Here is a 26,583-nt window from a genome sequence, read left to right as displayed (position 1 = left end):
TCTCATGATTCAGTTTTGTAATTTTTGTTTGCCCAGAAATCCATCCACTTCTTTTTGTGTTATCTGGGGTTTCTTTTTTTGTTTGTTTTGTTTTGGTGTAGAGTTGTCTGTAAATAGTTCCTGTGTGTTCTGTGTACATCCTTTGTATTTTCTTTTTCTTCTCTGGTATTACTTTTTTTAAACACATTTTTATTGCATTTCATTTTTTCAAAAATTAATTACATTACATTATGTGATACATTTTTTATGCACTGGGATTCCCCCACCCTTCCCCCCCCCCCCACGGTGGATTGCTCCACCTTGTTGCATTTCCGTAGTTCAAATTCAGTTGACATTCTTTCATTGGAGGTATTTACCAAGCATAAAGTCCAGCATCTTATTGTCCTGGTAAGTTCAGTGGTTTCTTGGTGAGACCATCTCTGGTCTGAAGGTAGAGCCGGCAGAGTATCATCCCAATCAATTAAAAGCCCCAACATAATATTTCCAACCATTTACAACATTGTGGCATTAGTTGACATGGTATTGATTAACCAGTATGTTAATAGGAAAATGCAGGTTCTCAACCACAACCTGTGACTTCTTCATGGACATTTCAATTTTGGTTTATATTCAACCATGTTCTATACACCTTAAAATGGCTTAGATTGCTATTCAGCTGTCTCATGCCTATTTTAATTTTAGTATGTAGCAGTTTATAGCATTGAAGCATGTTTTCGCTGAACCTGACTGTTTTTCAGGTGGTCTAACTCTATAATTCTAACAGGACATATGTCAACAGTTTAGGTGAGCATGTTTAGGAGGGGTGTGCAGAGAAATCTTCCATCCCCCAGTGAGGAGTAACTAATCTTCTCGTCCCACCCAGTGAGTTATAAGTGCATCCCCACTGGCCGTTTCCTGTCTGTTTCTAAGATTTCCCTGAGTGGTCCGCAGAAACAGAAGAACAATAAACTTGCTTCAGGACTAGGGAGAGGAGCTTTCTCTGGTCCTTGCCTGCTTCCAATTTTGGGTCCCCACCCCCTCTCGTAATGATCATGAGGAGCGCTCCAGAAACCCCTCAAAACAAACAAACAAACAAACAAAACTAGAATAGATAGACAGAGAACAATAAGGAAATCTTCTCTGGTATTATTAAGATTCACTCTTTTTTCTTTTTAATTAACTGGGCTAGTTAATTTCCACGTGAAAGCATATGTTTTTTTCATTGCACTATTCTTTGGTCTCTGGTTTATTTCCTTACTTGTTTGTTTTTTTCTGTTAATCTTGGGATTGTTTTCCTTTTCCTGTTTTTTTTTTTTTTTTTTTTTTTTTTTTAGCTTCTTCAGAGCTTTGGCAAGCTTTTTACGCATAGATTGCAGCAAACTTTCCACTTAGAACTGTCTTGATTGTGTCCCAATAGGTTTGATGTATTGTGTTGATGCCTTCATTTGTTACAGGCAATTTTTTTGGGATGTATTTATTATTTTTATTGGGAGGCAGATATACAGAGAAGGAGGTATACAGAAAGATCTTCCTTCTGCTGATACACTCCCCAAGTTGCTGCAATAGCCGGAACTGAGCTGATCTGATGTCAGGAGCCTCTTCCAGGTCTCCCACGCGGGTGCAGGGTCCCAATGCTTTGGGTCATCCTTGACTGCTTTCCCAGGCCACAAGCAGGGAGCTGGATGGGAAGTGGAGCAGCAGAGATATAACCCGGCGCCCGTATGGGATCTTGGTGCATGCAAGACAAGGACTTCAGCTCCTAGACTATCACACTTGGCATCAAGCAATTTTTTTTTTATTTCCCTTTGATTCTTTTACCATCCACTATTCATTTACCAGCTTATTATTCACTGTCCAAGTATCTGTATATTTTGTGGCATATTTTGACTTGCTGTTCTCCAGTTTCAGTTCATGGGTGGTATTGAGAAGAAGCATGGTGTGATTTTCAGTGTTTATCAGATTTGCTGAGATTTGGTTTGTGACCTATAATGTGATCAGTTCTGGAAAAGAATTTATGTACTGATGAAAAAAAGTGGGTTTTTTTCCTGCAATTTTTTTTACATTTTACATTTTTATTATGATTATGATTATTATCATTTTGTGATACAGTTCCATAGGCTACTGGTATTTCCCTTATCCCCTCCCCAATTTTCCTCCACCCCCACCTAGTTCCCCTATATTATTACTATAGTATACTTCTTCATACAGTCCTGTGTCCATCATTGCGGGCATGGACACTGGGAAAGAGTCCAGCATCCTATTGTCAAGATATAGTAAACAGTTTCATTGTAAGTCCATCTTGGTCCAGAAGTAGAAATGCATACTGCATTGTGTCCTCACATCTGGGTGTTAGTCTCCATTTCACAGCTACTGTACATCCCTCAAATGAAAAATCATAATACAAAGTCAACAATAGAAAGAAAAATAGAAATTTACAATGCCATGAAGTTAAATAACATGTTACTAGACATGACAGTCTCCATTACACAGCTACTATACATCCCCTTTAATGAAAAGCCACAAAACAAAATCAGCATCAGGAAGAAAAAAGAAAATAACAACACCATGAAGTTAAATAACATGCTACTAAATGACTAACGTGTAGCTGAAGAAATGAAAATCAAGAACCTTCTTGGAGAAAATGATGCTACTGTATGATCTATGAGTTATTGAAGAATTTAATCAGAAGAAAGTGTTTTGAAGAGATGACTGGGAGGCTCTTTACATTTGCCTTTGGTTTTTTTTTGTTTTGTTTTTGTTTTTTTTTTTTTAAGATTTATTCATTTTATTACAGCCAGATATATACAGAGGAGAGACAGAGAGGAAGATCTTCCGTCTGATGATTCACTCCCCAAGTGAGCCGCAACGGGCCGATGCGCGCCGATCCGAAGCCGGGAACCTGGAACCTCTTCCGGGTCTCCCACGCGGGTGCAGTGTCCCAAAGCATTGGGCCGTCCTCAACTGCTTTCCTAGGCCACAAGCAGGGAGCTGCATGGGAAGTGGAGCTGCCGGGATTAGAACCGGCGCCCATATGGGATCCCGGGGCTTTCAAGGCGAGGACTTTAGCCGCTAGGCCACGCTGCCGGGCCCTGCCTTTGGTTTTGGTAGGTGCTATTCCTCTTCTGTGTCAAGAAAACATCTTGAAGTATCATTTGTAGGGCAGGTTTAGAAAAGGCAAATTCTTTTAACTTTTCTTTACTGTGGAAGAATTTTATTTCATTTTCAAAGACAAAAGAAAGCTTTGCTTGATACGTTATCCTAGGCAGACATTTTTTTCTTTTAGACTCTGGAATATGTCACTCCATTCTCTTCTTGCCTGTAGAGTTTCCTGTGAGACATCTCCTGTGAGTTTAATTGCCATTCCTCTATATGTCAATTGATTTTTCTCACATGCACATTTAAGGATTTTTTCCTTCTGTTCCATTGAAGAGAGCTTGATGATCATGTGTCTTGGTGAAGATGGCTTTTGATCAGGCCTGTTGGGAGTTCTGTGCCCCTCCTGGATCTTGTTTCCCAATTCTTTCTGTAGATGAGAGAAATTTTCCTTTATTATTTCATTAAGTGTATTTGTAAAACCAATTTCTCTTTCTGCAGCTTCTGGGAGTCCCATAACTCTTGTATTAGGCCTCTTAATAGTGTCTTCCAATTCTTGAATACTTTTTTTGGCCTGATCCAGCTCTGCTTCCAGCTTTTTGTTTGCTTTTCCCTGATGACAGGAAATATCTTCCAATTCTGAGGACGTTAGGTCTGGATGCCACACGGACCTATTTTGACCCCTATGAAGCCAAGGTCGATATTACTTTCCTGCATTTAAAGGAACTCAGTGAGTTCTTGCGAGCTCAGCACGTGTGCAGTTCACTGTTGTCCCCTGCAGACCTTAAGCTTTTACCACAGTGTACAAAATGGTGCCTGACGTACCACTACTCGAGTTGTTGATCTGCTGGCCATCAGGTCTGTGGGCTACCCAGACCTGTCTTGGGTGGAACCTGTAGAATGCCACGCTGATGCAGTTCTTTGAGTCAAAAGTGAGTTCACTCCCAGCTCAGCATATGCTCAGTCCTTTCCCTTGCATTTACCTCCTTAAGCCAAAAGGCTCCCAGTTCGGCTCTAGGGGGTTGACTGGGCTGTGAAATCTACCCTGTTCTCGCACTGCCCATCTGGGATCTACTGCTCTGTCTCTGCTCCTGGTCAAATCAAACAGACCAGCAGGACGGGCAGTTCTTTGTCTGGGTTCACCTTCTAAGCTCCCAGTGAAAGTCCCTGGTTGCTGGTGAAGTTCCGGCTGCTGGTGGAGTTCAGATCGCCATTAGCTAAATGCTGTGGTATCAGTCACTGCAACACCACACCGTTGCGTCCGCTGCTTTCCTGTGTCTGTCAGTCTCCAGGTACCCTTCTGCTGTTGTTCTGTCCTCTCCTATTTCCTGGAATGTGCCCTCTGCTTCATCCTGATTAAATGTTTCTCTGTCCATTTAAATGTGTCCTTACCCTATTCTACCACCTTGATTCTCCCAAAAAGTATATTTTGTAGGATCTGCAGATATCAATCAACTCCATGTAAGTTCTCTTGTCTGCGTGAGCTCTGTTGTTTCCTTGCTGAGATTCTGTCTTCTAACTGTACATTGATGCTAGTGGGGTTTTATGGTCCTACTATTACTGTATTGGAGTCTACATGTTCTATTTAATCGATTACTACTAGTTTCATATAGTTAAGTGCCATGGCATTTTCTTTCTTTTTTTTTTAGGTTTATTGATTTATTTTTTCGTGGAAAGGCAGATTTACGGAGAGAAGAGGGACAGCAAACATCTGCAATCCACTGGCTCACTCTAAAAAGTGGCTGCAGCGACCAAAGCTGGTTTAGCTGCTCTAAAGCTAGAAGCAAGGAGCGTTTTCTGGGCCTCCTGCATGGGTGCAGGGACCCAAGGACTTGGGCCATCCCCTACGTCCTCCCAGACTGTAAGCAGGGAGTGGGATCACAATTGGCAGCCACATGAAATCCTGGTGCTTGAAGGTTGAAAATTAGCCAGTTGAGTTAGTCTGTCAGTTCCTAAGTGCTCGGCATTTTTGAATCACTTAATCATTATGTGGTGTTTTTCTTCATCTTTAAAATGTTTTCATGTTGACGTCTATGTTATCTGATACAAGGATGATTACACCAGCTCATTTCTCCATTTTCCTATCTCTGAATTTCAGTGTCTGCATATCTTTGTTGGTGAGGATTTGTTCTTGTAGGCAACAGATGAGCGTGCTTTGCTTTTGGATCCAGTATGCCTATGTGTGACATTTGACTTAAGTGGTAAGCCATTTATGTTCATGGTTAATACTAAGAGGTAGCGATTTAGTCCTGTTTAGCATTGTTTGATTAAAGTTTCTTTTTTGGTTTTATTGAGATGTTAGCCAGTCATACCTTTGGATTTCATAGGTGCTATTCTTTCTCTTTGTAGCACTTTTAGCAACATCTCTATGGCTAGTCTATTAGTGGCAAATTTTTTTTAATTTTTCCCTTTGGGAGGTTTTTTTTTTTTTTTTCCATTTCCAAATACAAATGTAAGCTTTACTGGGTGTATTATTCTGGTCTGATATATTATTCTAGAGTGACAGGTTGTTTTCTTTCTTTCTTTTAGGATCTGGAATGTTACTCTGATCTCGTCTATCCTGTAGGGGTTTGCTCTGAATCAGCTGTGAGTCTGATTGGGGTCCCACTATAATTTGATGTTTCTCACATGCATATTTAAGTATCTTTATGTTCAGTGAAAGAGAGCTTGATGATGATGTGCCAGGGCAAAGAGCATCTCTGGTCAAGTCTATTTAGGGTTCTGTGCCCCGTCTCTTTCTTTGTCCATGTTAAGTAAGTTCACATTTATTATTTTGATGAATACGTATTTCAGTCTACCTTCTCTTTAGGTTTCTTTAGGCACACCCCAAATCCTTAACTTGGCCTTCTAATATTGTTGCTTAATTCTTGGTGGTTTTCTTAGCTTTAATCAGTTCCTCTTTCAGATTTTTGTTGTGGTACATTCACATGTTGTGTCTTCAAGCGCTGAAGTTCTTCTATCTCACTCAATCCTCTGTGGAGACTTTGCTTTTGCATTTTTAACTTTTTCTATAGAACTCTTTCTTTTTCTTTTAAAGGTTTTTAATTTTATTTTTATTAGGAACTCATAAATACAAAGAGGAGGAGAGACAGAGAGGAAGATCTTGCATCTGCTGATGTACTCCTTAAGCAGCTGCAACAGCTGGAGCTGCCCTGATCAAAGCCAGGAACCTGGAGCTTCTTCTGGGTCTCCCATGTGGGTGCAGGGTCCCAAGGCTTTCATCCATCCTCGACTGCTTTCCCACCCAGGAATCAGGGAGCTGGATGGGAAGCAGGGCCGCAGGAACACAAACTGGCACTCATAAGGGATCCTGGCGCATTCAAGGAGAGGACATTACCTGCTAGGCTGCTATGCTGGGCCCAGATTCTTTATTTCTAATAATTCATTTTGGTCTTGTTTCAGTACTGCTAAATCCTGTATAACATATTTACTGACTTCTTACATGTTCTTGTTGTGGCTTTAAGACTATTTTTTAAAGAAGATTTATTTATTTTTATCGTAAAGTCAGTTATACAGAGAGGAGGAGAGACGGAGAGGAAGATCTTCCATCCGATGATTCACTCCATAACTGACCACAATGGCCGGTACTGCGCCGATCCGAAGCTGGGAACCAGGAACCTCTTCCAGTCTCCCACATGGGTGCAGGGTCCCAAGGCTTTGGGCCAACCTTGATTGCTTTCCCAGGCCACAAGCAGGGAGCTGGATGGGAAGTGGAGCTTCCAGTATTAGAACCGGCGCCCATATTTGATCCCAGCGTGTTCGAGGCGAGGACTTTAGCTGCTAGGCTATGCTGCCGGGCCCTGTTTTAAAAATCTTTATCTGGAAGTACCTCAATATCTTCGCCACCTAACTGTGGTGTTGAAATAGCCTTTTGATCCTTGGAGGGGGTAGGGCACTAGCAGTAGTGGGCAATGAGGATATGTGGAGGCATTGGTAAGTTCATTCATGGTGTGGCTTCTGCCTCTTTTACCGTTAGGCATTGCAGTTCAGAAATTCCAGATTCTTTGGGGGGAGCTAATTTTATCTTTAAGCTGTGTTGGTTGATTTTACTGGTTCCTTTCAGAGACTTGGACCATCCTCTGCTGCCTTTCAGAGAGCCTTAACAGAGTTGATTGGATAGGGCTGCAGCCAAGACTTGAACTGATACTCACATGCTATGCCAGCATTTCAAGTTGTGGCTTGAGCCCAGCCTTTTTTACATTTTTTATTTACATGTGAGGATAGCTGCTTCAGCTCACACTTGGATTCTGTTTGTTTAGAATGTGTTTTTCCATCTACTACATTTTTAGGTTATATATGTTTTTATTGATGAGTGGCTAGTGGGCAGCATTATCTTGTATATTTGTGCGTGTGTGTGTGTGTGTGTTTAAGATTTCTTTATTTCTATTGGAAAGTGAGATTTACAGAGAGAAGGTTCATGCCCCAAGTAGTCACAACAGCTGGAACTGAGCTGATCCAAAGCCAGGAGCCAGAAGCTTCTTCTGAGTCTCCCAGGTGGGCCCAGGATCCCAAGGCGTTAGTCCATCCTCTGCTGCTTTCCCAGGGTGCAAGCAGGGAACTGGATGGGAAGTGGGGTGGCTTTGAGATTCCAACATATGCAAGGCAAGGATTTAGCCGTTAGGCTATTGCTGCCGGGCCCTGTGTTGTCTTTTCTAAGAGAAAGATTTGTTTGCAAACAATAATGACAGGATAGAAAGCTACCTATCATTTCTTCCTCAAATGACCACATGTGCAACAGTTGCTCTATGTCAAAGTTATGAGTTTGTGCCAAAATTTTATTCATGAGTTTGCACCAAAGTTGTATTACATTTGCATTAAAACATTCAGACCTCAATTTCGTTTGCTAGTGGCTGCAGTACAGCAGGTGAGCTTAACCTAACACTCCAAAGTTAAATGTAATTAATGTAATTGCAAGCAGCCATTATTATTATTATTGTTGTTGTTGTTATTATTATTATTATTTTGCATTTTGAGAAATAATCCATTCTCTTTCAAGTGATGGTGATTACTATTCCTATTGGAAGGCAGACAGATAGACAAAGATATCCTCCGGTTGACTCCCCAAAGGACGAGAGCTTGGAGCAGGACAAAACAGGAACCTGAAGATTCAGTCCATGTATTCCTATTGGTGACATGGACTCCCACTCAGTCATCGTTCTGGACCCTGTAACTTCTTTTCACTTCTGAATTGAACACTCTTGAGCAAATTTTGTTAGATTCCTCTTGGTGGTGATGAACTACCTCAAATTTGTCTGGGACTATCTTCTCTTTCATTTATATATGAAAGATAGTTTTGCTGAACATGGCTCTTTTTTTTTTTTTTCTTTCAGTAGAAGACGGTACTGTCCTATTAGGTTTTTGCTCAGTAATGTTAGTCCAATAAGAGTTCTTTTTTGACGTGACTTTTCTCCTGTTGTTTTTAGATTTCTTTTCTTGTACGCCAGACTGTTTTAATACTGTGTCATATTGAGCATCTTTTCTGTTTAAATCTAGCTTGTGTATTTCACATTTCCTGTAGCTGGATTGCATAATCTTTCCCAAGATTAAAGAAATTTCATCTATTTTTATTACGATTTTTTCCTCCTCTACATTTTTGTGGGTTGACAAGGTTGAAAACTGGGTTTAAATGATATCATAGAAGCCTTCCTCTTCCTTTTTAGTTAAAAAACTTCTTTTTCTTTCTTTGATGATATATTTCAGTATAGTTGCCTTCAAACTCAGATTTTTTTTCTTTAAACTTATAGCCAGGATTTATATTATTGAATAAATTGCTTTTATTATTGCTACTGTCATTATTAGTTGAAATTTTAGAAAGACATTTGCAAGCTTTTTTTTATCATTTCTGTTTTGATTAACTGATTGATTAGTTTTTATGGTTGAGTACAAAGGTTCTGGTATTTTTCTTCCTTCTCTTCCTGCACTGACTTCCTCTATGTTATTGGAAAAATAAATTCATAAGCAATCATGTTTCCATCATTCTGCTATTTAAGTATACCCTGACATTGTAGGTGTAGTAGGATGGTAGTTTGACATCTGTGTAAGTTCTGAGATGGTTACCTTGAATCCAATTCAAGATTTTTTATTCTTTCTCATGATTTCTACACTGAATTTCTCTTTTCATTAGATTCTCCAACTTATTTTTTATTTAATTTTATTCTTCTAATCACTCTTTTGAGTTCCTTATTAAATGTTTTGTCAGTTGTCTGGAGTACTCAGTAGATGCCACTTGAGCCATCCGTTCTCTTGGATGTTGTTGTTTGATTACAATGGCTTTTGTGGAAGTGGCAGATGATATTCACTCTCTGTTTTCCAAAGTATATGCTATGGCTTTCTTCTGATGTTTGTCTCTTAGAGTGTTGATACAAGAATCTTGACCCTGGCTCCACTTTGTATTACAGTGTAGTCTATAGCTTCTCTAGCTTTCATCAGTGAGTTTGGACTTGATGTGTTCAGTGTTGTGTGGTAGAGGCTGTTGAGCTCCTAGACAAATTAGAAACCTAAAGCTGATGTAGGGGTTTGTAGGGGTAGCGTGTGATCACTCAGGCAAGTAATTGCACCAGGAAGTGGGAGTGTATTGGATGTTTCATCTGCTACCTTCAAGATGAGCCTTACTGTTGACTAGAACCCCCCTCAATGACCACAGAGGTATCCTAGGGTAGATCCATTCTTCACTTGTATTGGTCAGTGCTGTTGGCCGTGAGGCTCATGATTGGAATGTCTTTAGGTCCCTCCAAGGAAACACATTTGTAGGGTGCAGTGACTGAGGGCATGGACTGCAGAAACATGTACTATGGATGCCTCCAACATCAGATTAGGAGCATTGGAGTGATTGATCCAGGTTCAAGGGCATGCATATTGGTTCCTCTGGTCTTGGGGGTATCACCCAGCATTATGCTGTATTTTTTTCCCACTGAACCTATTTGTCTCCTGTATTTCAGGGCACTTCATGGACTCAAGTACTCGGTCATACCTGCAATGCTAGGTCTATTTGGATTTGTGAAGCTATTGAAATTTGTGCTGAGTAATGACTATTTGGAGGAGCGGATGTGCAAAGATTCTTGTCCTCTAAGTCAGTATGTGTTCTAAAGTGTTTTTATTCTTAATATGGCACCATGCCGCAGCCACTTGAATTGTAGAATCTGGGAGAAACAGTTTTAGTAGTGCTATCTCTAAAGCAAAAGTACTAATGATTCCAGATAAATCCTCAGACTGGCTCCCAGCTTGTGTTCACAGCAGAACAGCTCATAAATCTAGCATTTTTAGCAGTGGAAGTCTGCTGGCATGCTCCAATGCAACCTTTCCACAATGAAGTCCTCCCAACCAGGGGAGTCAGTTGCTTGCTTAATGCTCCTTTATATGCTGGCAGTCAAGGTTTCCATGTCTTTACAGCCTTCCGTGTCTTCCATGTTACCTGATAATGCAATGGTTCTTTCTTTGTTGCTGTTTTGTTCTGTTTTTTATTATTCATTGTGGAAGAGAGCATCAGGGACTCCATCTGTCCAATTTGTAATATTTTCTCCAAGAACGGGTTTTTTAAGAATTATTATTATGATTTTATTTTGATAATCTTCACATAGTTGATTAGGGCACAGAGGGTCAAGGCCTACAGCAAAGTGGATAAGACCATTGTGTCCACATTCTGCTTTTTCTTTTTCTTTCTTTCTTTTTTTTTTTTTTCTGTATCTGGGGTCGAGGGGGAGATAAAGGGAGAAACCCCACCCAGCCACCCACCCATCCCAGGGTTCCCGATGTAGGGCAGGCATGCTTCAGGGTTATTGCTCTAGTGGTTCTGATTGTTCAACAGTTCTGAATTGCTGCCAATCCCTCCACTCCAAGCATGATGAAATCTCTCCAGAATCCAGTGGCTGACATAGTTGACTTCAGAGTCTCCATTTTCCCAGCTTTTCACTGCCAACACGTGGCTGGGGTAGTTGATTGATGTGTTCTATCCTCCTCCTCTGTTGTGGTGCCAGGTGTCGTCTGCAGGTTCCTGTGGTCTGCCATATCCTCCATGTGCACCTGGATATAGTGCAAGGACATTTTTTTTTATGTGAAGTGCTTTGAATACCATAAAACCTCTGTTGTTTGAAACTGTCTCCAGTTGAAATTCATTAAATGAATCACAATTGTGTTAGTCACTTGAACATTAACTTAAAGTCCATACAATTATTAACATTTGAAAATTAACACATGCAGAGGTAATAGACACAAACCAAAAAAAAAAAAAAAAAGGATGAAGCACATTGGAAATTCACGGAGGAGTAGGTATCCCCAGCATTTGATGGGAGCAAGGGAAAATAAGGGATAAGTGAAGATCAGATGGTATAGAGAAGAATTTGAGGTAGAGAAAATCAGAATAAATAGAGACTTAGACTTAGGATCTTGTACAAACATTGGGTAATACTATTTATCCAAAGAGTGAAGGCAGACTCTGTGAATGAATACCAACTCTACTGGGAAAATGAGGAGTTGCAGGCAAACATTAGATTATTTAGGCCAGGAGAACCTTGATTATGTCATTAAGTACTTTTGTTTTAAACAAAAAAGATTTGCTTGTTTGAAAGTAAGATGGGATAGGGTAGAAAGAGTTCTTCCTCCACCTGAACACTTACCAAATGGCTTCAGTGGCCAGGGCTTGGGCCAGGCTATGTCTAGGAGGTAGGAATTCCATCTGAGTCTCAAACATGGGTATCTTTCACTTGGGCACATCAAGTAGCTTGAAAATAGCAACCTATACTCAGATACAGGATGTTAGGTGGTACCTGCTCCGACAGTGTCTTAACACCTGCCCTATTTTCTTTTTCTTAAGATTTATTTTTATTTGAAAGACAGAGTTGTAGGATTGATGAGAGACAGAGAGATCTTTCATCCATTAGCTCACTCTTCAAATTGGGGCTGAGCTGATCCTTAAGCCAGCAGCCAGGCGCTTTCTCTGGGTCCTCCATGCAGGAACAAGGTCCCAAGGCTTTGGGACATCCTCTGCAGCTTTCCCAGGCCACGATCAGGGAGCTGGATAGGAAGTGGAGCAGTTGGGATCACAAACTAGCACCTATATGGAGTACCTGCTGTTGTAGACAGTAGATTAGCCTGTTGAGCAGCCAGGGTAGCCCCAACCCTAACTATTTTCTTAAATAAAAGGTTGATATAATTTTGTTTGCATTAGAAACACTCTTCTTCTGTGTTTGAACTAATACTCATTTTAATCAGGTAAAGTAAGATGCATAAGAAAATGATTATCATAAAAGAAGAAACTCTTGTAAACAGAGGTCTGCAAACAAAGCACACGGCACACAAAATCCACGGGGAGGGACAAGAGATATTCAAGAGGCAGGAAGGGATGGAGGAGGACAAGTGGCTCAGAGACTATAAGGATAAGGATTTTTTTTTATGAAAGAATGCCCAAGGCAAAAACAAGTGCTGATTTGTTTTTCTGAAGCTCAGCAAAATATCGTCTGATCCTTGATGTTGAGGAAATTTAGAAAAGGGGAAATTTAGCTGTAAAGGGTTATTGAAGGCTATTTATTAGTCAGGCCTAGGGGAAATTGATGAAGAAGTAAAGATAGAAAAGGAGAAAGATTGTGCAATACTTGCAAGGAAATAAAATCTTTCTGCGCTTTGTTCCTGTTCCCCCTACTCTCTGCCTTTTAAACAATAGATCAGAAATTGTACTTAGAAATGTTTATTAGTAAGCTGAATGAATACCTTGCTGTCTAAGACAGAATTGGTTCTTGTGTGCATGCATTGTAATGGCAGCCGTAAAGGACTCTTGCTTATCCTACATATTATACATGTAGGATTTTTATCTTAAATTATGTGAAATAAAGTTTAGCACTTTTTAACCTGTACCTATGGTTCAGAGAAAAAAAAAATGTTTTATATGTACATTGAGTATTTGGAAATCCCCATAGTGTTTATAGTCATCAATTTTTTTTATAGTTTCAGTTTCTTGTAGGAAGTTTGGAGACCATACTTAATTTAAAGATCTTATAATTATTGCAGAAGAGCCTTTGATAACTTACAAAGTGCATTTCAGGAGAGCCATTGCATTATGCAGAGATTGGGCAGCAAGGGATCTTCTGGGAGAAATGTTCTGTCTTCTAATATGAATAAGCTGACGTTATTAAGCTGAATACTGAAGGTATTTGCATTTATGGAAGATAATTTTTTCAAGTCTAAAACAAAAAAGCTGCCTATTAACGATCTTTCTTGTGGCTAACCCATAAACCACTGGAAATCAATTTGTTCCCTTTTTATGTAGTTTGCTAATACAAATGTGAACTTTTCAACTGTGTAAAAATTGGGATATTAAGGGTTTTTTGTTCCATAACATTAACATTTGGTATACATTTTATTCCCAGGTGTAGGAGCTGTGACTAATGATAATTAACGACCATGGACGAAGATAAATTTGAATTGCAGCCGCAAGAGGCAAACACATGTTTTGATGGAATAGGTATAACTGTTTCTGGTTTTTGTCAGTCCACATCTGCCATAGTAGGAGATTGTCAAGAGGTGGAATATCTGTGTCTCCCGTCCCGCGGAAGAAATCACCCGATACTGGAGAGCGTTTCAGAGGCACTTTTATTCCAACCTTCAGTTCCTCCTTTGGGGCAGAAGCCTCTGGCTTATATAGCCCTCCTATCCGTTAAATCCGTTACCCAGAAGCCTTCAGTTAAGTCAGTTAAGTCCGTTATTTCCGTTACACAGAGAACCTCCTCACCCCTCCCCCGAGGCCCCTGGCTATCTCTCAATCCTCCAATCAGCTTACACGCCTGAGACAAGCAGTAAAGGGCCAATCACAGGGCACTTCCTGAAACCTGTCTCCAAGAGGAAGTAGGGTCCAGGCTCTCCTTAGGGCAGGGGACAGGTGCAGTGCTCCCAACAACTCCCCCTTTTTGTTTTATTAAGCAAGGGACTGTGCCTGTCTTAGGTGTTCCGAGTCCAGGCTCTCCTTACCCGTCATGGGCAAACCGCGTGGCTAGGAACGTGGCGCCGGTCTTAGGTTGGTAAAGACTTTTCGGATACTTACCCGTCTCTGACTACCAGTCCAACATGCCTAGCCAGACTTCTGGGGATTCTCTGTTGTGAAGGGCAAGCACAGCTTGCACTAGCAGCCGCTGTTGCTGCTGCTGATGCCATACTCAAAGATGAAGCATCTGCAGACCCCCAAAGAAATAAGATAAGGCCCAGGCCTACTATACCGGCCCATTGGTGTGCAAAGGAAAGACCCTTTAGTATCCAATTTGTCCATTGCTCTACCGTGGCAATCTCTACTTTGGTGCTATTTATAGCGGATAACTCTCTGGGCAAATTCAATGCTCGGGACCCATTGGTGACAATAGAAGGATTAACACACAATCCAGGTAAATGGAGCTTGTACACATACATAAATAGCATTATAGATAACATCACAACTGCAATTAACTTTAAAATCTTCCCATATTCTAGAACTATTACTACTATAATTACAATTTTTTATCACTACCTTATCAATAAATGCAAAAGCTGATATATCTGAACATCTACCCCTACTGGTGCACAATACCCAAGCATTCCAGGGCTGGGCAGATACAGATTGAACAGGATTACCATATGTATAATTATATCAAACTGAACATCCTAAGTCCCATACAAATAAACCGTGTAAATTATCAAACTAAACATCTCAAGTCCCATTCAAATAAACTGAAAGGCTTCTACATAGATTAGCTGCAAGTTGGAAACTGAGAGGACATCAGATAACATGTCCACCTGTTCTTAAGTCAAGTTCACTCATCAGCTTATGATTAGCAAGCCAGTCCAAACATGTTGGTTAAACTGCTCCTGTGTCTGAAGAACCACAGAGATCTGCCACGCCAGGGCATACATAGTCATAACCGCCGGTAGCTATTGCTGTTACAGTGGCAGCGGTAACCCCGAAGTCATACTCTGGCCGCAGGTGGACTGACAGGTCGTTTTCTTTAACTGTCATCGTTCTGGGAAAATAGGTGGGCACGCACCTCACCACAGCCAGCGGTTACTCAGTTGTATTCCAACATTCTGAAAGAAAACAATCTATTCCATAAGTTAAGTTAATCTCTGCCTAACTAGCATTGCTAACAAGAAACACAAACGGATAAAAGCAATTCTGCAACTGGCCTCCAAAAATCATGGACATTGCTGCTTCCACAGCACAAACGGAGGCTTCACCTCAAAAGAATTTGTGGTTATACTCTGCATAGGATTTTAGTAGGAATACTTATGTCCTCTAAATGTACTGTTTTTATCTGTAAAAGAATGGCCACTATTCCTAAGGTTTAACTAGTCAATACAATGCAGGGTGATGGCACAGTAAAATTACTAGTATTAACACTCACCTGAAACAATAATAACTAGCTTGTCCTTTAGGGATCTATATTGATCCCTATTCCCCCTTTCTGTTTATATAGCATAGTTTTAATCTTTTTTTTTTTTTTACGCTTCCACAGCTTTATTGCTTCTCAGCACCATTTTTTAGCCTGTTCATACACTAACTGCTTTACCAAAGGCATTGCTGACTCCACCTCCCCAAAAATTCTAGAGGAAGTTTGAATAAGTCTAGCTACAAAATCAACATAAGGCTCATTGGCTCCTTGAATGACTTTGGAGAGACATCCCTGTAGATCCCCACTGCCTGTTCTAAATTCCACTGGGGGTTTCCTGCAGCAGCATTACGCTGCACAGTGTCTGAACAAAACTCTTGGTATGCCACCTTCCAAGAAAAAGCATGGGCAGAAATTGAGCCATTTATAAAAAGAGCTCCAGACCCCCAACAGCTGGGGTCACACACCAGACAATCTGATAGTCTGGTTTAAGGAGAAACTGGCAGAAAATATCAGGACCTAAATGCTTAACAAATACTGATATATAATATATAAAAGCCTAATATACTTGCTTGTCCCGTCGATCTTCCAATTGAAATGCCATCATCTTGGCCACTACCCGAGCTTTCACAAGACTCAGCAGCAGGAGCTTGCCGTACAAGCCTCTCAGGAATCCACCTCGGACCATTTTCGTATTTTGGGAAAATACAGACTGATCCTCTCCCCCAAATGAGGACGGGATCTGGGCCTTGGGTCCGAGGTACCAGGTTGCTTACTCTTATAGGGTTAGTATAAAGTGAAAACTGTCAAATAATAGCTTTACTAAACATTTATTCCAAAGGCCTACTTCCTGTTATAAACGAGGCAGGAATACAGGTTAATAATAAATGTATCAATGATATAATATACTTTAAAATAATTATTAGTAATTTAAGTTACATAAATTTAAGAAATCCATGTTAACTGGTAATCTTATTCAAAGTAAATGAATTTGTAGCAAAGGTTTAAAATCACTTAGATATTTTTACAATCCTATCAGAAAGCTCTGGGAGTGTCTGCAGAATTCAGAGCTCAAGGCAACCTGCTTTTGCTGTTGATATGCAAATTATATGTATGCATTAATTTACCTGCTTTTTAAAATGTTTCCTACAGGAAGTTTAAACTTAATTCACAAAAGCTAGAATATTTTCTGACCAACAAACAGACAGTAACACATTATAACAATTTTAAACAATTTATACAGATGACAAACATTAAGACACACATGTGCGCGCACACACACACACAGACACATGCTTTTGGAGACTTAAAAAAAATTATTCTCAATCAAACTTAGTAATAGTAGTGTTCTCCAGAAACCAGTAGCTGAAAAGTCATCAAGTAAATAGTCTTGAACAAAGACCTTGAGAAAGAAAAGTCAGCGTTATGAAATCTTTTCATCATTGCAAACTAAAATTTAAACCTTCACAACTCCATGGATGTATACAACAGTTTGACACGACAGAATTTTACTACATTTGGCAATAATCTTAATCCAATCAACCTGATTAACTGTTTCCACAAAACGGGAGATAAATCCGTTGGCATTCTTGAGGCCTCATAAGAATACCAAGGGAAACCCTAGAATTGGAAACTTTTGAATTCTTGGATGCCCCTTTAAGGATGGCTAAAAATATCTAGAAGAAGGTTTTTGTTGTTGTTAGTGTAACACATTATAGGTTAGGTTTCGTTATTGACATGAAATCATCATTCAAATACCTTTAAAACAAATACAAAATCTTTACCAATTTAAAGCAGTGAGAAGTTTGATAACCAGCCGAAAACACAAGAATTATTTTAAACTCTAAAAATGCTTTATATAAAATAAATACATCAATTTAACTTATACCTTGAAATAATTTATTAGTGAATTACAGTTAACTTCTATAACAAATTATTTGCAATAAAATTTTTATTTTTGAAAACATCACAAATGAAACCTTAAGAATTACAAGAGATAAAATTGTGTTTTTTTTTTTTTTTCTTGACCTTTTCTTTCGGATCATACTAAAAAGATATTTAAAAGGTAGAAAACCAGGCAACAGAAAACTTAGGGTCAGGTAATGGAGGTCTGCATGAATCCAAAAGCGGCCACCTGTAGCAATATAAGGCCTGACTAACAAAATCAGCATCCCAAGAACTGCTATCAGAGCAAAGCATTTAGCCAAGCTTTTAATGGGTGGAGGATCCTCAGAAGACTCACTTCCAGAGGCCTCTTCCTTATCCTCCGAGTTTGACTCTCCTGACTCACTTAACAATCTCTGCAGCAGGTGCTGCATGCGCACTGTGGAGGACAAATTCCCCATTGCTCTAACTTTTCTCTAGTCACTCAACCGTGAACCTTATTGTCGCCAACCGCGAACCTTTTTATTTTTGTTTTTGTTTTTCTTGTCGCTAACCTGCGAACCTGACGTGCACGTCCCCGCCTAGTGCGGCTTCCTGAGCAAAAGGCTCAGTTGTAAACTAATTCCCACTGTAAGCGGTTCCCTGAGCGATCTGCTCAGCTACTTACCTTCCTGGTATTCACCAGCTAACTTCTGTCCGAGTCACGGTACCAGATATCTGTGTCTCCCGTCCCGCGGAAGAAATCACCCGGTACTGGAGAGCATTTCAGAGGCACTTTTATTCCAACCTTCAGTTCCTCCTTTGGGGCAGAAGCCTCTGGCTTATATAGCCCTCCTATCCGTTAAATCCGTTACCCAGAAGCCTTCAGTTAAGTCAGTTAAGTCCGTTATTTCCGTTACACAGAGAACCTCCTCACCCCTCCCCCGAGGCCCCTGGCTATCTCTCAATCCTCCAATCAGCTTACACGCCTGAGGCAAGCAGTAAAGGGCCAATCACAGGGCACTTCCTGAAACCTGTCTCCAAGAGGAAGTAGGGTCCAGGCTCTCCTTAGGGCAGGGGACAGGTGCAGTGCTCCCAACAGTGGAACTGTTACATCTGATACTAAATTTTATTTAGATTCACTGACCTGCCTAAAACTCCTAGCATAATCTTATTTGTACTGTATCAGTGTCAAAATTGTACTGTAATGCTATTATTTTACTTTTCAGTACATAGCTGCATCTTATCTGTTCTTCCTTCCAAAGTGCTTTCAAAAGGTTAGTTTTCTGTACTAGAAGACCACCTTTCCATAGTTTAAAGACTTAAAACAAGGCAAATATATTACAGTTTTGTGACTCAGAAAGACAGGCATAGTGCTAGTTTAAACTGATTTCTGTGTGTAGAGCTTCACAAGCTCAGAAACAAGTTTTTCTGCAGTGCCTTCTTCCTTGCTCAGTGCTTCTGAAAGAGAATGCAGTTCTAATAATAGTTGTACTTTTTCCAAAATGTAGTCCTTGCAGTTTTAAGATGGAGATATTCTTTGCTTATGCCCTGCAGTTGTCAACTGGTGGATACTCTTTGCTTCAACAGGTTAACCTCTAAATTCCTTCTCGTGCTTTGCCTGTGGTTTTGTTTAGCTACAGTGACTGAAATCCCTTTCATCCTTTGAATCTTATTTATTTTCCTTTCCACCACATATCCCTGACTTTAGACCCAAAAGATTATTATTGTTGTTGCTGTTATTATTATTATTATTATTATTATTATTATTATTATTATTATTATTATTATTTTGGCTGCTTAAACAAATGTACTTCAAAATGTTTATAATAAGTGAAATTAAAGAGGTTATTTTGTCATGAAAACATTACCTTTACGACATCTGCAGAATTTCTTGGGCCTGACCATGTTACATTTCAAGAGTTAGAGATTAGAATTCAGGCATCTTTGGAGGCCCAGTTGTGTCATCACTGTGTATATTCTGGTTTTTAGAATGTGTTTTCTAAATGTAAATACATTGACTTGTCTACAGGATTCTTAGCAATAAATCCTTTTCTAAAATTGGCCATTTGGAGGACAGAGAGGAAGATCTTCCTTCCGATGGCGCACTCCCCAAGCGGCCACAACGGCTGCAGCTGAGCCAGTTCAAAGCCAGGAGCTAGGAGCTAGCTCTTCTGGGTGTCCCACGCGGGTGCAGGGTCCCAAGGCTTTGGGCCATCCTCGACTGCTTCCCAGGCCACAAGCAGGGAGCTGGATGGGAAGTGGGGTTGCTGGGATTAGAACTGGCACCCATATGGGATACTGGCACGTGCATGGCGAGGACTTTAACCACTATGCTATCACGCCGGATCTGCCATTTGGAACTCTTAAGCAGTGCCTGTCTTAATCAAGTCTCTGTGATATTTTAGATGTAAGTTATTTTTAAGTGTATAAGCCCTTATGTATATATTATATTATACATTATATTATATTCTACATAAACAATTTTTATGTATAATATAAGTCCTATACACTTATTATACATTCACCAATACATACACTACTACTACTAATGTATGCTTAATAATAATTTATATATAAAATATAATAAAATATAATATAATATAATATAATATGATATAATATAATATAATATAATATAATATAATATAATATAATATAATATAATATAAATCGCAGTTATTATCCACCTTCTGACCCCAGAGCAATGAACACTTATTTGCACCTGACAAAGTCAGATGCTTCTGAGTATCTGGTCCAAGGTTGGTAAATTGTGGAAGCATTCAGTCACTAGTGTAAAGAAACTGTCAAATCTATCTAGGTGGACTTTCTCAAGTTTTACAACCTGAGAATAGTCAGTTGTGTGCTCTGTTTTCTTTGCTTTTTTCATCAGATATAGTAAGCTATCAGCCTTTTCCTTGATCCTAGAATTTCAGGAGTCAAACTTTTTTTTTTCATAATATATATCCTCTGCTTCAAACCAGCAGTTTTCTTAGAGTAAATCTCTGAAGACTTTGTTGCATTTAATTGGCACTTAAGCTATTGTTTTTGCTTGTTTTGAAAGAGATTTTCGTTTGTGTTATTATTTTATTTTGTTTTATTTTGAATTGATTGAGTTGTCCAGTGTTTCATGCTGGACACCTTTATTGTGGTTTTTGTGAGTCATATTTTAATTTTGTGCATGGAGACAAAATTTTTTAAATCTTCCTTGGTTTTTTCCCCAATCTTTTCCTGGCAAAGAACTTTTTTTTCTCCCTTTGGGAAATGACCTTTATTGGGTTTATACATGTGGGTAGAAATAATGTCGGTACAAAACCAAATGGTTGCTATTGTAACTTACTATAATTACAGTTAAAATCCAGGCAGTTTTTTAAAAACAGTCAAATCAATCAAAACCCACTACATCAAAATCAATAGCTCTTTTGAAGTCGCAGTTCCACGTAAATATGATTGAGACTTGAATGCAGAAATTTGGTTGGTTGGAAAGCTAATAAAACTTCTGATTTGCTCAAATAGGATTGCAAAAAGGCAAAACTGTGTTTTTCATAGAGATGTACTCTGCTTGGAATCACCAACACTGCACAGTTGGTATAGTACTGAAAGTCCTGAGGTAATAAGGAATACAGGCATGCTTTAGTCTTGTATTGTTCTTTCTTGTATTGTCCACAGTCAGACTGTGGATGTGTCGGATGGCACCACCACCACCAGTTGTGGCCTTCATGAGAGAGTCAAGTTATTCATCTCCATGAATAGCCAGTTGCAAGTGACACGGGGTAATACGCTTTACCTTGAAGTCTTTTGGTGCAGTTCCCACCAGCTTAGGTACCTCTGCAATGACATACTTCCAGCGTGGCTGCACTGTACGCAGTAGGATTCACACCCACACATCCATGGCTACATTTCAGGTTGTTGATGAGTGCAGCCCACCTGGAATTGCAAGAGGGAAACTGCATTTGTCTTGGAGTTTCCGAAATCCTTCCTAGGGTCCTTCCTAGCTTTACTGCCAGCCATTTTGAATTCTGCTAAAGCCCAACAAGCAAGGCAGAGAAAAGGGCTGATGCAGCCCCCTCAGCAAGATCCCAGCCACTGACTCTCTGGTCGCATTGTGATTCAAAGAATCTTCTAAATTTCACTTTTTCTTCCCTTTCTTAATAGCCTCAGAATTTCCCAAGTGCATTTCATTTGGGGGGGGGGGGGGCTTGATAGAAATTACCATTATTTCTTTTTCTTGAATTTGTGTCAAGAAGCTTTTTACAAAACTTGGTTGAAATTCCCTAAATTATATATCAGAGTTGCTACAAGTTACACTTTCCATATGATCACATAACAGAGTTTTCTTAAACCTATAGTGATGTAACCAAAATGGCTTTTCTCAGTTTCTAATAAAATGTTCCTAATTTTCAGTGCAACCGTCACTAGCACCATGGTTTAAATTCTCTAAGTGTTCGTCAGTATGCTTAGCAGCAGAGTACACTACTAGTGCACTGTTCAAATGAATCTAGGCTTTTATTTTTAATTGTAAATTCAGTTTATTAAGTTCAGTGATGATGAATATTCAAAAGTTTATTCTCTTGGAATTTTTTTTCCTAGAAAAAGAAGCAAAAGGAAAACCAGAACTCTCTAAGCTAAATTGCAAATGCTGTGGCAGTGAGAGTTCTTTTTAAAACTGGTAGTCCATTTGTCAGTTGAGTCACTTCCTTCGTCAGTAGGATTACAGTCTAGATCATTGTCATCCTGGAGCTCCGAGTCATTCATTTCCCAAGAGAGGAAGCGTACAAACAAAAGGAAATAGAAACTAGGCTTTTCTTAGTTTCATGATTGCAAAATCACATTTTTTAAGATTTTCTTTTAATTTGAAAGACATATTTACAGAGAAAAAGAGAGGGAGAGGGAAGGAGATGTCTCCCATTTACTGGTTTACTCCCCAGATGTCCTCAGTGGCTGGAGCTGAGTCAGTGAGAAGCGAGGATCCATGAGCTTCTTCTGGATTTCCTAAGTTGGCTCAGGATCCAAAGCCTTGGGGCATCCTCTACAGCTTTCTCAGGCCATTGGCAGGTAGATGGATCGATCCATCAGAAGTAGAAAAGGCTGCACACACCGAAATGGGATGAGTATTGCAGGCAGAGCCAGAACGGTCCCAAAATCACTTTGCATTTTTAGTTTTATTTTTAATTTTGAACTTTATGATACAATTCTATAGAGTCTGAAATTCTTCCTCCCCAAATTTCAGCACACCCTGGACGGCTTTCCCCATATTGTTACAATAGTATAGTCCTTCATAAGGAGTTATAACTCCATCAGTCTGTCATCATCTCATTGTCTAACTATGTCCAGCAGTTTCATTGGGAGTCCGTCCTTGACTTGAAAGTAGGGATGCATGTTACATTGTGTCTTCAGATCTGGGTATGGTAGTCTCTATTACTCCATCACTATATACTTCCAATTTACATGATTGCTTTCTTACAATAGAGAGAACATACAGTATTTGTCTTTTTGGGATTGACTTATTTCGCTGAGCATTATGATCTCTAGTTGGAACCATCTAGTTGCAAATGGTGCAATTTCAGTCTTTAAATGGATGAATAATATTCCATGGAGTAGATGTACCACAGTTTCTCTAACCACTCCTCTTTGGACGGACATCTGGATTGTTTCAGTGTCTTTTCTATCGTATATTGTGCTGCTGCTGTATAGGTAAATATAGGATTACAGATCCCCTTCTCACATGCAGTTTGCATTTCCTTTGGGTATATTCCTAGGAGCAGAGAGCTGAGCCATATGGCAGGTTTAGTTGCAATTCTCCAAGTACTCTGCATACTGATTTCCACAGCGATTGTACTAACCTGCCCTCCCACCAGCAGTGATAAAGGGTGCCTTTCTTCCCACATCCACGCCAGCAGGTATTGTTAGTTGAGTTTTGAATGTAGGCCAGTCTCACTGGAGTTAGGTGGTACCTCAATGTGGTTTCCATTTGTATCTACGTGATGGCTCGGAGCCTGAGCATCATTTCCTTTGTCTGTTAGCCATTTGAATCTGTTCTTTTGAAAAATCTCTGTTCATTTCATTTGCCCTTTGTTGTTGTTGTTGTGTTGTTTGATTTTTATGTTTTTTACCCTCCCTGGGATCTGAAGCTCTTTGTAAATCCTTGATATTAGTCCCTTATCACTTGTGCAGTGTGTAAAAATTTTCTCCCATTCTGTTGGTTGCTTCTTCACTTTGTTAACAGTTTCCTTTGCTGTACAGAAGTTTTTTAGTTTGATATAGTCCCATTTGTTTATTTTTGTCTTTGACTGCCTGTGCTTTTGTCATCTTTTCTAAGCAGACTGTTCGTGGTTCTTGTGTTTCCACACGAACTTTCGTATCTTCTTTTCTGTTTCTGAGAACAGTGTTTTTGGGATTTTGATTGGGATTGTGTTGAATGTGTATATTACTTTTGGTAGTATGGACATTTTGATGATAGTCCTACTAATCCAGGAACATGGTAAGGTCCTCTGTTTTTCAAAAGTCTTCCTCTGTTCCTTTTTAAATGTTTTATAGTTTTCATTATAGAGTTCTTCCACATGTTTAATTAGCTTAATTCCTAAATATTTAAGATTCCTCCCTGCTATTTTTAAAGGGACTGTACTTACAGTTTCTTTCTCAGTCATAGAATTATTTGTGTACACTAGTGCCACTGATTTGTGTTCATTAATTTTGTATCCTACCACCCTGCCAAAGTTTCTTATGAGTTCCAGTAGTCTCTTGACTGAGCTTTTTGGTTCTCCTATGTGGAGTATCATGTCAGCATGTTCTTTGCATTTTTAAGTGTTTGTGCAGTAGCTATCCATTTTTAACACCAAAGTTTGCATTCCTTTAAATGTGACCATCAGCTTAGCAGTTTAAGGTAATGAGATTTCTGTCTCAGTTTCCATTGGTCAGAGATATGTTGTGTTTTGGCTTGGTCACTTACCTCAGGTTTCTCATATCTGCATGCTAAGTATTAGAGTTGCATTTTTTTCTTGGTACTTGAGAAATGAACCCAAAGCCAAGGTAATTGAGATGGTTAAGTGAATATGATTCCTTGTGGTTTCATGAGCTCCCGATTTGATGGCTGTTGGCCAGAGATTTGACTTGCTTTTATGACTGTCAGTGTTTCTTCACATACTTCCTGTGTGACTCCTTCCATCCATGACAAATTGACATCCTTTGGACCTAAAATCTCTGAGCTGTATTATTCCACTTCAACTTTCCAACGTGAGCCATTGGAAGTTCTTCATTTAAGATTAAATGGATCAGACTTGGTCTTTCCAGATGATTCAAAATAATCTATTTTAAGATTTTATAAGCTAAATAATTCCTGCTAAACCTGTGGTGATAAGCCTTAGTAGTGTATTGTACTCACAGGCATCAGAAATAAAAGCATAGACATTGCTTAGGCATGATATAGGCTGAAAGGGCAAGAGGGTCTGGCAAGAAAATTCTACTTAACATGCTGTTTTTCTTCATGCTAGTTCCTATTACATGTTCCTTACTATGTTATCTATTTCTTAATTTGTTTCAGTTAAACTGTTTTTCTCATTGTTTAGCTTCTGTGCGTGTTCATCTTAAAATAACAACTATGTCATATCATTTCTCAGATCTTCATTGCTCAGGAGATAAAGTACAATTCCAAGCTCCTCTGCATTTAACCCTATTCTGTCTACAACTCTAACATGTTCCTAAAAGGAGCCTCTTCATCAAGCAAATGACATGTTAGCTCATTTACAAGCAGCGTAAGAGCTACTTTATACAATTCTAACAATAGAAAAAATGTTTCCACAATTTCAGATTAATCATGGCACCAAGAAAATGATATTCTGGAGGCTTGAGATTAGGACTGTGTTTCCATGTTTTGTATTTCAAAATAGTTACAGTTTCAAGATAGACTTTGAATAATTTTAAGTGACCATATTAGCAATATAAAAGAAGGAGTAATTTCCACAGGAAACAAAGGAGTTTTTAAAACTTTTGTGTTTAACAAATTGCTTGCAGTTGCTAATTGTGGCTTAATAATGGCAAATGCTAATAAAGAAATGGTGAAATACAAGTTCTTTGCAGAAAAAAAATCAAGTCCTTTTCAGCTTAATTTGATAATGAGCTAATTGGTAGATTGAAGAACTAGTAACATTTTTAGTTGTGATATCACTTAGAGTGTTTGTCTTTGAGAAAGTTGCTTCATCTGTCAGGGTCTCCATTTTTATGTGCAAAATAGTAATGAAAGCTCTCATTGTAGATTTTAGGATGCACAGTTCTGGATGGTGTGCATGGCTGATATTGTGGTCCTACTTTAGAAGAAACTGAAACCCAGAGTTTAAATGACTTGCCAGGGCTTACAGTGCTAGCAGATAATCTTAATTTGGACCATTCTAACTGTTTTCAGGTTCATGTCTGCAAATTTCTAGATTGTATTGTAAACACTGGGTACACATCATTTTGTGAAAGTTTCTTTCATTGCTATTTCTGTATTTCAAATGAGTAATATTTGACACTGAAGACTTCCTAGATTTTACTACTTCTGTTCTTGTTGAACAAGAAGCTATGTGCTTCTTAGAAGACCTAACCAGTCTTTAGATTAGGCATCTGCTTGAATTTCATCTAGTATGAATTAGACGTAGAAGTTTGACATCGCCTGAATAGTTTTGGTATTAAGTCTCAGTATTTGCTGCTTGCTAAAGAACCATGATGCCTGATTGGTTTTATTTATTATAATTTTACCTTTTTGATAGGATAGATGCATTTTGTTCGAAGTAGAGGAGTTTATTTTAAATATTTCAGTTAGACATCACATGCAGTGTAACATATGGGAACTTGATTAAATCTGCTTGTATCACTGGACTTTTCATTTGTTCTTTCCTCTACTTTTCTGTCGTCATTGTCTGGTAGCCTTAGATTGGGAAGGTTTTACAATTACAAAGCTTATATGTATGTTTATCCTAAGGAAATAATTGGTCCTACGATCCTAGAAGGAGGAGGCTTGATGGCGATAAAGAATTTAGAATAGGTTCTGTCCCAACTATCCTCAATGAATTTTCACTGAAAAATTAGTATTTTTTTTAAGATTTATTTTTATTTTTGAAAGGTGACTTTTACAGAGAGAAGGAGACACAGAGAGAAAGATTTTCAGTCCATTGATTCACTTGCCAAATGGCCAGAATGGACAGAGAGCTTAGCTGATCTGAACCCAGGAGCCAGGATCTCCTCCAGATTTCCCATGTGGGTGTAAGGCCCCAGAGGACTTGATTCATCCATCCTCTGTTGCTTGCTTAAGGTAGAGGCAACGTAAGGCAGA

General features: G+C 39.2%; 1 protein-coding gene across 1 annotated transcript in view; it reads left to right on the top strand.

Moving 5' to 3' along the window:
* Positions 1-5,588: 5,588 nt before the first annotated feature.
* The window catches only part of LOC131478768 (zinc finger X-chromosomal protein-like), a 31,499-nt gene continuing 10,504 nt past the window's right edge, over positions 5,589-26,583 (top strand). Inside the window, 2 exon segments of the mRNA XM_058659330.1 lie at positions 5,589-5,825; positions 13,437-13,525. Coding sequence (XP_058515313.1) covers positions 13,465-13,525 — 61 coding nt within the window. The 5' untranslated portion in view covers positions 5,589-5,825; positions 13,437-13,464.

The sequence above is a fragment of the Ochotona princeps genome, chromosome Y (assembly GCF_030435755.1).
Source record: "Ochotona princeps isolate mOchPri1 chromosome Y, mOchPri1.hap1, whole genome shotgun sequence".
NCBI classification, from domain to species: domain Eukaryota; kingdom Metazoa; phylum Chordata; class Mammalia; order Lagomorpha; family Ochotonidae; genus Ochotona; species Ochotona princeps.
Note: the sequence above shows the minus strand (reverse complement) of the source record. Positions and strands in the feature narration are given on the sequence as shown.